This window comes from Euprymna scolopes, chromosome 27, assembly GCF_053919585.1.
Source record: "Euprymna scolopes isolate OS-2025 chromosome 27, ASM5391958v1, whole genome shotgun sequence".
NCBI classification, from domain to species: Eukaryota; Metazoa; Mollusca; class Cephalopoda; order Sepiida; family Sepiolidae; genus Euprymna; species Euprymna scolopes.
Window position 1 is genome coordinate 70795475 of NC_136508.1, and position 18261 is coordinate 70813735.

The following is an 18261-nucleotide window of genomic DNA, read 5'->3' on the forward strand; positions in this document are numbered from 1 at the left end:
GTATAGCTCCATATATATATATATATATATATATATATATATATATATATATATATACAGAGAGAAATAGAGAGATAGAGAGAGAGATACATCCTGAATATAAATGTATATACAAATATACATATACATATACATATACATACATATATATATATATATATATATATATATATATATATATATATATATATATAAATCAAGGCTAGAGATATTCCAAGGTAGGAACCAATTAACTCATTGGTATTTTTAGATAGTGCTCAATCTTTCAAGAGCAAAATATAATTTTTTATTTAGTAACAGTAAAAAAAAAACATATTTTCTGCAGTGGCAAATGATTCAAGATCGCTTGACGAAATCTTATTGACTGAAACAATTGACTGCTTGTAGCGACCAAATGTAACTGTTTACTTTCGAATAAATAATATATATATATATGTATATATATGCATTAATATCCATTCCTGCATTAATATTTACTCTTATACAGAGTTCACATCTATCATAATTTTTAGTTTTAAATTCATGTGCTAACCAACAAAATTATACTTTGCCTACGAACATTAGTTTGCTAACTACTCTCCTCTGAGAATGCGAGTCATTTATTAAAACCCCCAAGGAATAAAAGGCATTTTTATTTTAAAAAATTTTCAGTAAGTCTTTCTTGTCAAACAATAGATTGTAGTAACTTTTTATTTACATGGTTGAAATAGAACTTCTTTAGGATACACAGGCAGTTTTTTTTTCTTCTTTTGTGTCATGTTGGAGGAATCGCCTTCCACGTCCTCAGAGATTGAATATTTACAGTTAATGAAGTTCAAGTTTCGGAGCGTCGGTTGAAGCCATGAATCAAATAATAATTGAAGACCTAACGGGTGAAAAGACCAGTCATGTGTAAGGAAATTGAATTTAATTTTAATAAATACATATGTGTATAAAAATAAATTTCTGCACTTCTAAGTCTCTATCTGTCTCTTTCTCGCACTCTCTCTTTCTCTCTCTCTCTATATATATATATATATACATTTATATATATATATATATATATATATATATATACTATATGTACTCTCTCTCTATATATATATATATATATATAAATATATATATATATATATTTATATATATATATATATATATATATATATATATATATATATATATATATATATATATATATATATACTAACAGGCCACCCGGCATTGTCCGGTCGTAAAATACGTTTAAATATTATATTTTGATTAATACAGATTCTTTGTTCATTATTCTATTATACTGGACCGAATATATAGCAATGACTTTAACAGTGAAAAAAAATTGTCTAGTGAGCCCCCACCGAGAATGGAAACCAGAATATTTAACTTACAATTTACTTTTACCTTAGACGTTAATGCCTGAGCTATGAAAACATGTTTGCTGCAAAGCTAAAAATTTAAACATGAACCAATAGCTATTACGTTATGCATGCATATTTGTAATGCCGTCGTTGGACCGTCACTTGTCAAATTCCATTGTTTTAAAATGTTCACACTTTTCCACAGATTTTCCTACACTAAACCCAAATATAAAGTTTCGCCTGGATTCGCATACCCTATATATATATATATATATATATATATATATATATATATATATATATATATATATATATATATATATATATATATATATATATAACTTCATGTCTGTAGAGCAAAAAACTCTAGGACGAGTTTGATAGGCAAACATTTAAAATAAATATATATATATATACGCATACATAAATATATATAGAAAGGGATTTGTGTTTACTATAACCTTTGCATACAAATAGTAACTAAGTATAAATCCTGTAGAATATCTGCATGAATATAATTACACGTAATATTAAAGTAAAGATGATCATCCCCTACAGAAACCCCCCCCCCCAAAGCTACTATGGAATTTATTAGAAATACATATTTAAAATCATATGCAAATTAGCTAGATCTTTTGCAGATGAATGCAATTCCACGACCATATACCACTAAGTAGTATGTTTTTTCTTTTTAAAATAAATAGAAAAAAGTGTTTTTAATAGGTATATAAATACATACACACACAAAAAAAATGATAGGAGTATAGTTATAGATATATACACTGGTGTATGAAGGCTTCTGTTATATATTTCCATATAAAATATATTGCAATAGTTTCTTTAAAACTGTTGAATTAAAACCAATAGATATGACATATGCTGTTTTGTATTTGAAATAATTTACTCAGACATATAGACATGTTAACATATAATCCGTCTTCTGTCCGAATCAGAGGGCATTTGTTCAAACACACCTTTGATCCGGAACCTAGTAGGATTATTGGTCAACTTGGAAAGTATATTTAAAACATAAACCGATAGCACTAATCTGCCATTGTGTATATACATCATACTATAACGTTGCTATTTCATCAATCTTTAAACTAAAACTATGTATATTACCGTTAAGTTTCAGCTGGCATTATTTTCATAATGTATACTTGATGCGTGAATAGTTTTATAAATTGATATACAAACGCCGCAGTGATGTGGATTTTCTATTGTTTTTTTTTTACATGGGCATCGCCACTTATCAAGGTCCAGAGACCACTCGAGGGCAAGGGTTAAGAGTGTACAGTAGTGAGATTGAACAATATAGTACTTGTTCGTAATTGAAATTCTGTAAATTTGTTAACTTAAGTGGAACGGGTCATCAGGAACTTGTTTACGTTGGACTTGAAGACAATCAGACCGTAGTCAGCGGAAAGCAGGAAAACGGAAGGCGTGCAGTTCTAAGAGAGAATATTTTTTCATAGAATCTACGTTTAGGTTTAGGCACAGATAAAGACGGATAGATACATAAGTAATTAAAAATAATACTAATACTACTACTACTACTACTACTACTACTAATACTAATAATAATAATAAAGAGTGAGACCAAATAACCAAGTAGAATCAAGGAGAAAGGAAAGACCGATGAACTGACCAGACCTCAGCCGAATAAGTGCAAAGAGAATTGGGACCTTGGGGAGGCTTATTGCCACTCAATTTCCAACAAATGCTAATAGCTGCTACCAACGAGAAATCAATGGCAAGCAGCTGTTGGGATAATGCAAATATATTTGCAAATGCTATCGAAAGATGTGGAAAGTACTGGAAACCTGGGAACACCAGAGGTTGGAGAGTACTGGAAACCTAGGGAACACCAGAGGTTGTTTTCAGGGAAAGATCTCTGAAGCCCTGTGTTAAAGCTCCTTGTGAGCCAATAATACTAACACAGTTAATACGCAATAATACACGTCTTAATGATTTGTTTACAAATTGTAAATCTTCGACTTTTTGTTAATCCTTATCTATGATATTTTTTTATATTAGCAAATAAATAATTATCTGTTAAAAATGTATAGTCCTTGTTTATAACCGCTACTTGTTCGGTGACGTTTCTGTACGTTGGCATATTACTAAAACCTGACAGTGGTCAAGTAGTTCACGCCAGGAAGTAATAACCTGGGCGTTCCAAGTTCTAATCAAGTTCGTTTCGATAGCATAATCATTTTCACTTAGTATGGTTGGCAACCTTCACGTGATCCCTCTCTTAAGTACCCGATGTCTTTGTAAAATAAATATTAACAATAAAAAATACCGGCGATATCAATGCCATCTCTAGAGTCTTCGGATTCATACGATATTAATAAGATGGTGGGTTAGTTTCCGTTTTTAACTAGTTTATCCCGTTTTGTATCTAGTGCGTACAAAACGTTTAAAATTTAGTGTAAAAGTACACTATGTAGCATCGGCACATGTAATCATGATAGTTGTATTTATTGATTTCTCGTGTATGTAAAAAAGAGTAGAACTTGTTTTTTTATTAAAAGTAATTAACAAATACTGAACGCTATTTATTAATAGTTATTTTGTATATCATTATTCATTTATTTTTTTAAATTCCATTTTTACCCCCAAACAAGACACAATGCCGCTTTGATGTAGGGAACTACTATCGGGGACATAAGTTGCAGAGATACTATGCAGGGAGTTGAGCAGCAAGATGTCTGTTCACATTAAATTTGAACTTCTGCATGACAGTACAGTTGGGAAAGCAGAATCCCGGAGGGTAGTTTCAAAGAAATTATTAAAGTAGAAGGTTTTCTTACATCTAAAGGTCTCTACTGTGTAGAGGTGGGATTTTGCTGCTTGTCGGGTTTGTCGGGGGGATTTACGTTGAGGGGTACACGTGCTTGTAGTTCCTCGGAGCATCACTCTAAAAAAATACTTGTAAAACAGACAAAAAGATGCAACATTTCGTCGATGAGACAAATGTTGAAGCTTCGATGACAGATCAGGATCCATAAGGTTGGCAACTCTCTTTTGAAACATTTCTAGCACGGTGGAGAGAGCTTTCGCGGCGGCCTTGGCAATACTATATGCAAATATTATAAGGAAATCACTAACGATTTTATAATAACTTCAAGAGATCACCATTGAAAAACGTCGATTTCAAATGCACGTATGCACATTTATATTTATACATTATAATGCACTTCAACACATATACATTTATATTTGTACATTATAGCGTTTTTAACTTATTTCTAATCAAACTACCGATAGCGCAAACGGTGGCTATTACGGTTGGAACGCTATATACTTTGGTCGTGATTATAGCTGATAACCCCCCAGTAATATAAAACACTTTAAATTATTATATTATACTGGGCACAATATAATAATCAATGCAGTATTTACTCTGTAGTAATAAATCCGAAATATGCATGAATAAAAATATCACATGTAAGACTATGTTACGACCGGGCAACGCCAAGTGCTCATTACTTTATATTGGATACTCTATTCTGATCAAGAAAAAATTGACTTTATAGTAATAACTACGAAATCTGCACAAATTAAAATATATTTAAAAGTATTTGATGACCGGGCAACACCAGCTGCCCGCTAGGATAATATATGTATTGAACGAATATATATATATATATATATATATATATATATATATATATATATGTAAAAATAGTTTTTAATGGGTCAAAAATGAGTAAAAATTGAAAATAATTGGTCTATTAATCTTGATTAATAGACCAATATATATATATGTAAAATAGTTTTTAATGGGTCAAAAATGAGTAAAAATTGAAAATAATTGGTCTATTAATCTTGATTAATAGACCAATATATATATATGTAAAATAGTTTTTAATGGGTCAAAAATGAGTAAAAATTGAAAATAATTGGTCTATTAATCTTGATTAATAGACCAATATATATATATGTAAAATAGTTTTTAATGGGTCAAAAATGAGTCAAAATTGAAAATAATTTGTATATTAATCTTCATTTATTTAAAATTTTTAATTTTTAATCAATTTGTATGCGTGCCACGTTGGTCCGGTGGTAATGTCACCACGTTCTAAAGCTACGAATTTGATTTCAGTTTCGATTCTTACTGATGCCACCAAAATGCTCTTTTTTTACTTTGGAAATCACGACTATAATAAAATCTGGACAAATAAGAATATCATATTTAAGGCTATTTACGACCGGACCCCCCTACTAGTATACCTCTATAATTGGTTTGTTAGTAATAAGAAAATGCAAAACCCAATCAAAAATGGGCAGCAAGTATCTTACTAACGTTATTTTTATAAGAATATGCTGCTATAATGTTTTTGTCATGCGTTTTACATAATAGAATAATTTATCAGATAAATTCTATTTGAAGTTGGGGTTAGGGTTATCAGACGTAACGATGGCGATAGCACCACCTCGAATCAGCATCACGCACTGAAAATGTCAACTCATTTTGTGAGTCCAATTACTAACCAAGCTGCAATCACGTTAATAACTGAGAACGTAGCTGAACGACAGTACAAACTCTAGAAATGTCCATTACTACTGGAGTTTTAAAAGGTAAATATGTCTCCATGAAAAGAATGCTTTTATTTTAAGGCTGAAGGCGACTCGGGGATATAGGTTAATGAGTTAAAGTTTCAGTGAGACAACACCTACCGAACAAGGATTTGTTTACATTAGTCTTGAAAATGTTGTAGAACGCTCGAAAAGAGGCCTGATGTAAAGAATTCCACAGCCGGAGTTTACTAGGAAAGAAGCATTTTTCTTAGAATTTTCGTTTAGATTCATGCACAAATAGAGAGAATTTAAAATTGTTGACAGTGGGTGTAGCAAGATGAGAGTTCATTGTGAATATTTTTCATGTATTGAAACTCAGTCGAGCAATTACCATGCAAATAACTTCTTTTCTGTGAGGAAGAGATTGCAGGGAGGGGAAAAGGAATCCCATATGTTTCAAATCCGGTTTTGAACCCAATAAAGGCAGGAAAAGCCTTTCCACTGCTATTGGAGTTTAAAAAGGTAAATATGTCTCCATGAAAAGAATGCCTTTATTTGAAGGTATTTACTACATACTAAAGGCTGAATGCCACTCGAGGATAAAGGTTAATGAGTTTAAGTTTGTCAGTGAGACATCTCCCAAGATGTTCTATATGTAAGGACGTATTTAGCTTATGTATTTATTTTAGCATCTAGTTCATGAATTCGTTTCAATGATGTACTTGACCAAATTCTCTCGTTTGCAAGAATGTGGCAATAGATATCATTCAAAATCCGTAGCTGATAACTATATAAACCGTAATATACGCCAGGTTAATATATCAGGCTTCTGCTGGTGCGGTTATCAAAATCCTGAAATACACTAATGATGTTACGCTGTATAAGGCGATAACTTTATGCAAAATAGCCTGTTCATTGTTTTCATTATATCGATTATCGATTATCGTTACTTATCGAAGACATTCCGAAACAAAACGTATCTCAGAACACCTCTAAAATTCCCCTGTGAAATTTCATGAAACCGTTTTCGAGCCTATATGGATAGAATGATAATCCATAAATGTTTTAGTCTCATTGGCATCTAAATACTTGTGATCCCCCTTTTTTCAATCGCCTATTTTTCAATCAAATCGATTGACTGTTCTAGTTTAGGACCTGTATATTTATACATATATTTATTATTTGTAAGCACTTTTAGTTTGGATTTGAATGAATTATGATTTATTTTTTAACGATGGTTTATTAAATAAAAAAAAATACAATGACCAAAAAGACAAGTATAAATTTTAAAAACTCCATGGAATAAGAAAAAAAACTTTTATATTTTTGATGCTTGAACATTTTATTATACTATAAATTGTGTAAATATTCAAGTAAATATTCTTTAAAAAATGTAAATTTTTCGTACGTTAACGCTCCATCTAAAATGTTACGGATATCTGTATCAACATACAACTAAGTAGAATATATATATATATATATATATATATATATATATATATATATATATATATATATGTGTGTATCTGTGGAAATATATGTTTTTATAATATATACACATCCTTATTTAATAAGCTCAATGTAATTACAGAGCAATGTAGTGAATAAATGACAAAACTCTATATTTCAAAGTTCATGCTGTTGCCTATCTTATAATTTATTCTTTTAGTTCAGTTGACATACAATTGAAGAAATAGCAACCATCAATCCTTCACGTCTTTTGACGGATTGATTTCTTCTGATGAGTTAAGAAGATAATAGATTCACTAATTGATATAATAGTTAAGTATTTGATTTTGCGCTACGAAACATATACTGTCAAGAATTGTAAATGCCAACTGAATTCAGGGAATAAATTATACGATGGTCAACATCATGAACTTTATATTATAGTATTTTGCCATTTATTCATTATACACATACACACACACACATACACACACACATATATATATATTCAGTAAAAAATCTTTAGCGCTTGGAATATAATCAACGGTTATAAAGGTTTGAAAATATATTATGATTATAAAATTGTTTGCATGATCATTACTACCTTGTATTTAAAAAGAAAATAATAATAATAAACTGATGATGAGAATGTTCGGGTATCGTAATTTTTACTGAAAACGTTCGCACATTTCATGAAACAATTTAGCATTTGTTTCGTGAACGTGATTTGGATATTTAAATCCCTATTCTAATGGTATGAATATTTTGAATCATACACTAAAAGAAATGAAAATTATATAATTTATTATTATTATTATTATTATTATTATTATTATTATTATTATTATTTATGATTCTCTATCATGAAACATCCCATGCTTATGAAATGATATCTATATTTTTACAAAAAATGACACACGGAAGCGTCTTAGGTGAATACAGAAACTGGTTTTCTTATCTTATTTTCCTCTGATATGCATCCTGGCTTGAGCTAGTTGCATTTCGAGCAACACTGGTTAGCAGTGATGCAATAAAACAGCAATGTATGTGGATTAATATATATATATATATATATATAAATATATATATATATATATATATATATATATATATATATATATATATATAGAGAGAGAGAGAGAGAAATTTGTAGCATTTCGAATTATACTGGGTTTATATAATTCAGTAATTGTTCATATACCAATAAACTTAAGCCAAAAAAGAGAGATGACTTAAACAGTAAGCTACAAAATTATCATATTTCATAATTGAGCATTCGTATACTGTTTTAACAAAAATCATGACTTCAAGAAATGGTTTGATAGTAACAAAAAGTGTATTTGATTTTTAGTTACAATTGTTTAAAGAACATTTCGACAAATTCAAACAATATGTCACTTGAAAATCCTGTGACAATGGATGTGACAGAGGTAAAGTGTCCTGGCTTGTTTTCTTTTCCTCATAACTGAAATGTTTCTTTTCCTTAATCTTTCACTGTTAATCTGTCTTTTATTTAAGTAGTCTGACGAAAGGCGGCTCCTGTGAAAATTTCCAAACGACATATTGTTTGAATTTGTCAAAATAGTCTTTAAACAATTGTAACTAACAATAAAATACACTTTTTGGTATATATATATATATATATATATATATATATATATATATATATATATATATATATATATATATATATATATGAGTGTGTGTGTGTGTTTCACAAATAATAATTATGCATAAACGTTTGTTCATTATAGATCGGGTAGAATTAATATGTAAATCAGATTGTGTTCACATGAAATCTTAATATCTTTACACGTAGATCTGGGGAGATTTGTTGTAACCACATGCTGTTTTAAGAGACAATTTTCTTACATAGTGGTCTATATAGAAGCGCCTTATAGTAGTAGCAATAATAATAATAATAATAATAATAATAATAATAATAATAATAATAATAATAATAATAATGATGATGATGATAATAGTAATAATAATAACGATAATAATAATAATAATAATAGTAATAACAATAATAACGATAATAACAATAATAATAATATTGAAAGAGGTGGAGAGCACTAGAAATATGGGGAGACGTGTTGTCACTCTGCTACAAGGAGAGGTCTTTGATGACCTGTGTGAAAGCTGCTTGTCAGCCAATAATAATAATAATAATAATAATAATAATAATAATAATAATAATAATAACAACAACGACACATAAAAATAGATACGGATTATTTCATGACTTCCGTGCTTTATCGCTACTTCAGAAATCGTGTAAATCTCGAACGCTGTTATATATTTGAATTTCCATTGTATAATATCGTACAGAAAATATATAAAATTATTTCTTGGTATTAGATTAACCATGAAGCTGCAATAAAAATTTCCGTTAGAGCTTTTTAATATATTTATTATACATATATACATACTCACACATCTTATATATATATATATATATATATATATATATATATATATATATATGTTGTTTTTATTTTTAAGTGAACTTCATTTAAGTTGAACAACATAGTTATTTATAATAATAATAATAATAAGAAGAAGAATAACAATAACAATTATTATTATTATTATTATTATTATTATTATAGCAAAATAAAATCGACATGCCAATGTGTTAATATATTTAAATTATAAATTTAAAACAAGTAAAATATTTGTTTATTTTCCAAATATTCCGTTGTGATTTGGCTTCCAAGCCCACTTGATGCGTATATATAGACACACACACACACACACACACACACACACACACACACACACACACACACACACACACACACACACACATATATATATAAATGGATCTATCTCTCTCTCTATATGTATATATTTATATATAAATGGATCTACAAATATATTGACATATATTTAAATAGATCGACATATATATTTACATATATTTACGAATATGCACATAAATATATTTGCAAATATATATATATACAAATATATATATATATATATATATATGTATATATATATATGTATGTTTTTTGTATTGTTTTCATTTTTAAGCCTTATTTATGTCTAACAACATAGTCATTATTATTATTAATAATAATAATAATTATATTAATAATATTAACAATTGTTATTATTATTATTATTATTATTATTATTAATGTAGCAAAATATAATCGATATGCCAACTTGTCAATTAAAACAATGAAGATCAAATCAAACTAATTTAACAATATCACACCCATAAACAAACATATATCATAGTTTTTAGAAAACGGGGATATAACTGATCAGATATTTACAAGTTTATTTATATAATTTATGAGTGCTCTCTGCGAAATCACATCGTCTATTAATCATAAATGTAATCATGTCGACCGGTTGTTAAAAAAAAAAACACATACACACACCAGATCTTACACAATTTATTTTCTGCATCTAGTTGTAGTTAAATAGCTAGATTTACTAGCCTTAGGTTCAAAGCATGGGGTCGTTTAAACGTTAGCTTGCTAAGATTAGGTAGTTTGCATGAGGTTAGAGTGTCTGGCCCACACACGATATCTGTTCCACAGAGACGAGGAACGGATATGAATTCATAGTTTTTAAAGACCGTAAGTGAATGTGACTTTGTGAACCTTGGAACTGGATTATTAAATGTATTAAACGTAGTATACCCTTACACATACGCTTACAAGTACACATTTGGAACCCAACACGTTGTAGCAGAGTACGTCGCAAATAACAGAAGACATGTAATAACTACACTGACTTTTTTCCGTTGTAGCAACGACATTCATTTCGAGGTACTTTCCACTAATAAAACGTGATCGTCCTCTTTCTCTCTGACCTCTGTCCTCTCGAACGTGATCATCGGTCTGTTCATGTGTTAATTTTTATAGCCTTTTCCCTTTCCGTGACATCGCTTCGCACACGGCTCGGCATTAGCATACACCCGCCATACGCGCGTCCGCGCTGTGTTACTTATATAAGCAATCGCGATCATGTCGTTCTATCTGTTTGTGACACATCAGGATAAAACAGTATTTTCATTTTTTTTTCTTACTATTATATTTAGTGTTTCTTGTAGATGAATCCTCGTATTGCTATGACAAGTGCTGTTCGTCGATCGGTCACGTTTCCGGTTTGTCGATAAACGTGCATATTGAATAACTGCATCTTATTCAAGATGCGTTCAAGCAGTGCTACAGGATGTCCGGTTTAACGTACGTTTTACATGCCGGTGTATGTCGGACATTTTTACTTACTTACGAACTAACCTATGCCTGGTCAGTTATTTATTTTTCCCTCTTTCTTTTAAGTCCATTTTAACTACCTTTTTACATGGAACTCATCACTTATCAAGCCTGAATGCTACTCGAGGATAAGGGTTAATGAGTGAACGTTAATCTCTGAAACAATAGCGTATTAATAGTTTTTGGTAGAAATGGGGTAGAAATGGATTATTTAGGGGGGAAGCTCAACAAAAACTTTTTTCATTAGACTTAGATGCGACCATATTGTAATCAGCTGGAGAGCAGACTGGCGGAACGGTTCCATAAGCGAACAGTTCTAGGAAAAAACTTCGTTCATGGAAGTTTAGTTTACATTTAGGCACGTATAACGAGTAAGGAAAACTGTTAATAGTCCTTTTCGCCAGGCGAGTGATTTTTTTTTTGTTTTTTTTATTAAAGGTTGGCAATCGGGTGCCGAAAATTCAAGCTTAGTGGAGCAATTTCTCCTGAGTTTTCTTCGCTTTCTTCTGTTTAATTGACCTGGTATCTATATATTAATCAGCAAACTTCATCTGCTTCTTAACGTGGCTATACCATCGAGGTCTCCTGTTCTGTCTTCCGCACCATGTACTGACCAGATTTAATTCTCTTTTGAAGCCAACAAATGTTTGTCTATTTATGTATAGAACAAAAAAACTGTCGTGCCTCTATAAAAAAACTCGGGTCTTTTAACGTTCATTCAGACTTGGGTTCCAAATATCATTTCTAGCCGAGTCCGCGCATCTACGAGTTTCTACATGTTCCTTGATTTGGGATGCTTGAATTTGAATTCTCATCGATCAGCCACTCTCAGATACGAAATCTATATATTAATACCCTATGCGCTTAACGTACGTGTGTTACAATTTCGAGATTACAAACTATTCGATCGAGAGATCCTATTTTTAAAAAAAGTAGGATAGACAGTGATACTATGCTAAGAACATTAAATTATTAGAATATAGAAACGTGAATTTAATGTTCGTAGTAGATTATCATCTTTTGTCCTCCATATTAATAAAAAAGGATCTCCCGATCACCAAAGGCGCAATGTTAAATAAATAAATAAATAAATGATATAGTTTTTGCGCAGTACGTGAAACTGAAATATACTTTTTTGGTCATCTGGCTACGATCCAAGGGTAGTATCAGTTCTATCTAAAGAAAGTACGATAATATCGTGCGGATTGCGTTCGCGCCGGGCTTCCATCGAATGGAAATATATCGCAGACACCTATACGGATATTGGAGATAAACCGTGAAAACCAGATATATTCTGACACTACATATGCCCAGATTAACTTAGATAAATAATTTTACAGTTTTAACAAAAGAGCTACAATAATACCGCGGACTATCCATTCATACACATTATACGTAACAGCGATATATTACACATGAAAGATGTCGCTGTGGAATTTCCACAAGTCTCTCTAGTACCATTCAATATTGGTTCATGTGTCTCTTGTATCGGATTTGCATATAAGTCGGTTATTAACACCCCTTGATACGTAAGTTTCACACACCTTTTACGACCGTCTATGAAACAAGTCTGACACAGCAGTTTACAAGGTTCCACGCATCTCTATAAGAACTTCTACTAATTCGATGGTCTATTACACTTAATGAATTAATATCATTTTTTTATGGTAAAAGGCGCAAATGAAACGACCGCAACTTATTTTAGAAGATATATTTGTGCTAATCTGTGATTTTGTGCGATTGTTTATTTATTTATTTATTTATTGCCGGTTGACATGATATTTTATTCTTAACAGAATCCATCTGCAGTTAAAATGGCTGGTAAACAGAAAAAAAAATAAATACACAAAATAAACAAAAAGTTCAGACAGAATTCGTCACTGTCAACTTCGGCACTCACAGCTTTCTCTTTCAACTTCGAGCATGCGTCTTCCCTCACCTCTGCCAACAGTCATTTTATTAAAAAAAAAAAAAAAAAAAAAAAAAATGACTCATCCAATTTGCATATATGTGCAGTGGGCGGTGTGATCTTGTGCAATTCCACGAGACTACACCTCATAAAGCCACGGCTCTCATCTTTAATCTCCCTCTCTCTCTCTCAGATCCCACTTGAAGGCAAATCGCGTAGCCACATAATGCACACACGCGTAGGCGCTTTCTTCTTTGCTTATTACATTCAACTCTACAACGGTCTATGAAAATAGTCTGACACAGCAATTTACAAGGTTCCACGCATTTTTATAAGAACGTCTGCTAATTCGATGGTCTATCACACTAAATAAATTAATATCATTTTTTTTTTGTTAATGGTAAAAGTTGCAAATGAAACGACTGCAACTTATCCGAGAAGAATTCTATTTTTTATTGGATCGTTTTTTTTTCTTTTTTTTTTACCGGTTGACATGATATTTGTTTTTTAACAGAATGCATCAAATCGAATAAAACTTCTCAGTGTTTTTCCTTTATAAGTAATTCATACACGGTTTACATTATTTACATATTTCTACATTTTTCTCCAATCTTGGAGTATTCCATTCGTAAAACATTTGCACTTTCCGATTTTCTTGGATATCTTTACGTGTGTTTTTTTAAAAACTTTATTTCATAACTGTCTCAACAAAAGCTTCAACTGAATAATCTACCTAAAACTTAGACGAGAATTTTTGCCAAGCAAGATCTGTAACTAGGGAAGTATGTATATAGTAATAAAGATGCATAACAGAAAACAACCCCACCTTTAATTATATTTACCTGGAATTGAACTAAGAAGTACTAAGTATAATAACATATAGAAGATCTGTTCACGTGAATAATATCATATCGTCACTATGGTGTATAGGATTTGAAAAAAAAAGTGTCATTGTGTGCCAAGATGCGTACAACAGTCTAAAACTACCAAATAATATAAATGGCAATAACGAGTATAAACAAAAGTGTAAAATCTATTGACTTTATATATATATATATATATATATATATATATATATATATAAAGATAGATAGATAGATATACGTATACACTCACACACACACACATATATATATATAAATAGTTAGAGCTCCATATAGAAACGTTGATTTAAGTTGAATACAATAAAATACGCATCAAGTCCGATTGAAAGCCAAATCACAACGTAATATTAGGAGAATAAACGAATAGTTTACCTGTTTGCAATTTATAACATAACTATATTTTGGAGCTAAAGAAAGAAGAAAAAATAGAAGAAAACAACATACCGAGGATAGAGTTTAGCTCCGAAATATATTTAAATTATAAATTTCAAACAAGTAAAATATTTGTTTATTTTCCTAATATTACGTTGTTATTCGCATTCCATGCGCACTTGATACGTGTTATATATATATATATATATATATATATATATATATATATATATATATATATATATACATACATACATACATATATATATATATATATATATAAATAATGGACCTCCCTCTATCTCCATATATATTTAAATAGATCTACATATATATTTACATATATTTACGAATATGTACATAAATGTATATACAAATATATATATACAAATATATATATATATATATATATATATATATATATATATATATATATATATTACACATGATATTGTATAGTAATAGTTTTATTGGTCAAATTCATACCCGCCGTTTGAAATAATATAAATTATCTGACCAGTTTGGCGAAGAAACTGACTACACATGTCAGTAACATACTGAAATATTTTTAAATATATGAACTTTATATTTCTGTCATCAAGTATTCAAATCTCTCGTCATTTTTCTTTTATTTTTTCGTTTTCTTTTTGTCGTTATGTTTGGTTTTCAATTCCTTCTTTATAATATTTTTTCTCTAAACATGTCATTTTATTGTTGATCGGTTTGTATTCATCTCATCATTTTTGAAAATGTATATGAAAAAAATCGATAAACCTCATTTTGATCGCACTAAAATGCCAGACTTTATTGTTTTTTTAGAGTTGTCGATAAATTTCGTTTCATCATGTTTTCCTCAAACGAGTTTATGTATATATATATATAAATATATATATATATATATTTTTTTTCAATCGTCGGACCTTTTTCATGATAAAAAATTATGACATCATCAATTTTTTCCTTTTAATTAAACACTCAACATCTCATTTCAGATCTTCACGAACGTATACGACATTGCGCCTTCAATCGAGTTATACTTTTACTGATGAAATTTTAAACGAAATAAAAATCGGTTGTTATCACTTTAGTAGCAATATTTAAGATCAAAAGAACTTCTATAAATGAGTTGTTCAATTTTAAACGAAAATCTTAGTTTTGTTTGCAAGTTTAACGTTAAATGTTTCTCTAATTGGTTGTTTGACCTCTTCTTAACCCAAATCTCTTGGCTTGTATTTTATGACATATTTCGTTGTGGCAATTTAATGCCTAATGACATTTGGTGAGTGAATTATTATATGATACTAGTAAAACACAAATGCATATTTTAGCTGCGGTAGACGTCCTTGGTTTGTACCTATTGAAACCGTGATACTGCGAACTTGATCAGAATAGATTACAAAATATTGTTGTAACACAGAATTTCCTAGCGTGTGTGAAAGAAACAATGAAGTCTATGTTAGATTCCAATAGCCACATTATTATCGTATACGGAAGACATTTTAGGTTTACAATGGCGATTATTTCATAATTAAAATCCATGGCAAACCTAATTCTACTCAAAATATTGCATCTAAAATTTAAACAAAAACAGGATTCACCAATTTGATGCTTAGCTGATATATAATTACAAAGGGAGTGTTTTTCATTCGAAACTATTAAATAATTGAAATCTAAAAAAAAAAAAAATAACTTCCGTTTTTTTAATCGACTTCCGGCGAATCAATTTACGTTAAACATACACGCTACAACTAAACTCTTTATCTGTTATGCTTTTTGAATTATAGTATATAATCGATCGTAATCCTAATCTTATATATTTAATAATAAGAATTTAGACAATTAAGGAAGGGCGTGTCGTATACGTGCGACGAGATATTTAAACAAAACATCTCGTTTTTGTCTATTATGTTCGTTTTATTGAAGCTATCGCTTCAGTTTTTGTTCGGCGAATTGATTTCTAAAAGATGCAACAATCAGAAGGAAAATGTTATTTTTTTTCCTTTTTCCATTATACTGTTTGGTAGGTTTTTTTAAAATTTTATTTTGGAGATTTTTGTTTCTTTCATAGCTGTGTCTCTGCCCCGGTTGTTACAGTTTTCCCGTTCTCCGTCGGTAAAGTCATATACTGGGATGAATCCCTCTCCACCGGAATTGGACCACAGCAAAATAGCTGTTTAAATGTGTTTCTGAATTGCTTGCTCATAGCACAATAAATAAAAAAGTTCAAGGGGTAGGACAGTAATATCACCATATTTACTATCTGCCCGACAACTGACAATGACTTGCTATCAATGATCATTAAGTCTAACGTGTTTTGGATGTTATTTATAAGCATTATAATTCCGAGCGGTAGTTCCACGAAAAGAAATAGGCCGACAACGGCTACCAGCATAAGCGTCGTGCAATTCGTGTCTTTTATATTCTTCGATTCGTTACGCTTATTTTGCATGAGAAGGACTTCACGTCGTTTCTTTGCCTGCCGCATGGCGTTGATCAACAGAGCGTTGAGGACCACGAGAGCCGTGCAAGGAATGAAATGGACAAATATCACGCGGAACCAGTAGTAGCAGTTGTAATAAATCCTCTCCCAACGAATCAGCCAGTCAGAACGGAAAACTTGACAGCCGTACACCGTTTTGTTTTCGTAAATTACGGATTTTAGCTCGATTGTTCGATAGTGGTACTCGAAAAAGCGTAGAATTTGGATGAGACTCGCGAACGTATATATCATCGCCGTTCCCTTGATGACGTTGTCTATTGTACACCAAGTGCGAGCCTTAAACGAATGACATACGGAAATGTATCGCTGCACAGCCAGGGCGAGCGTCAGCCAGATCGAAGCCGTGTGAAATATCGTCGGTATGATATCCGTGAAGATCCGGTATATCCGACAGCTCCAAGACGGCATGTAATCACGGTAGTAACCCGTCGTGTAAAAGTAGACATAGATGGGCATAGGAATGAGTCCGGTAAACATATCGGATAAAGCCATTCCTATGAGGACACAGTTTGTCGGAGATTTCATATTTCGTTTCATGAGTACAATGACAATCAAGGAGTTGGTTATGACAGTGATGACCACCAGGTGAGGTGTGATGTAGCCGAGAATAGGAACAGAAAGATAATCGTTAGCGCTGGCGATGCGGTATATTTTAAAATTGTTGCGTTCTGGCACACCTGGGGTCACCCAGTCAACTGTGGGGTCAGGGCTGGTCACCTCGCCTTCCATCGTTAAGTCAGGGCTTGACACTGACATTCTGGTAAGTTCCACTCTAATAGCTTATATGATGATCAGTTTCTGCATTGTACTCGTTCTGTAATATAAGAAAGAAAGAAATATTAAAATAAATCCACAATAATAAAAAATAAATAAAGCAAAACTTTAACACAAAATGTATAAAAAAACAACAAACATAACCGAATTTAGAAGTTCGTTAACTGGCAGCGATGTAAACGAATAGACATTAAGTAAGAAAATATGCTAAAATACAATTCTGTTTATATCTAAATGGAAAAATTCATCCACGCACTATTGTTGTGCTATT

The 18261-nt window shown here is 30.8% G+C and overlaps 1 protein-coding gene across 1 annotated transcript in view; it reads right to left on the reverse strand.

Moving 5' to 3' along the window:
• Positions 1 to 16766: 16766 nt before the first annotated feature.
• The window catches only part of LOC145248915 (sex peptide receptor-like), a 1158544-nt gene continuing 1157049 nt past the window's right edge, over positions 16767 to 18261 (reverse strand). The window contains exon 8 of the mRNA XM_080110699.1: positions 16767 to 18030. Coding sequence (XP_079966825.1) covers positions 16779 to 17972 — 1194 coding nt within the window. The 5' untranslated portion in view covers positions 17973 to 18030 and the 3' untranslated portion in view covers positions 16767 to 16778. The remainder of the gene's footprint in view (positions 18031 to 18261) is intronic.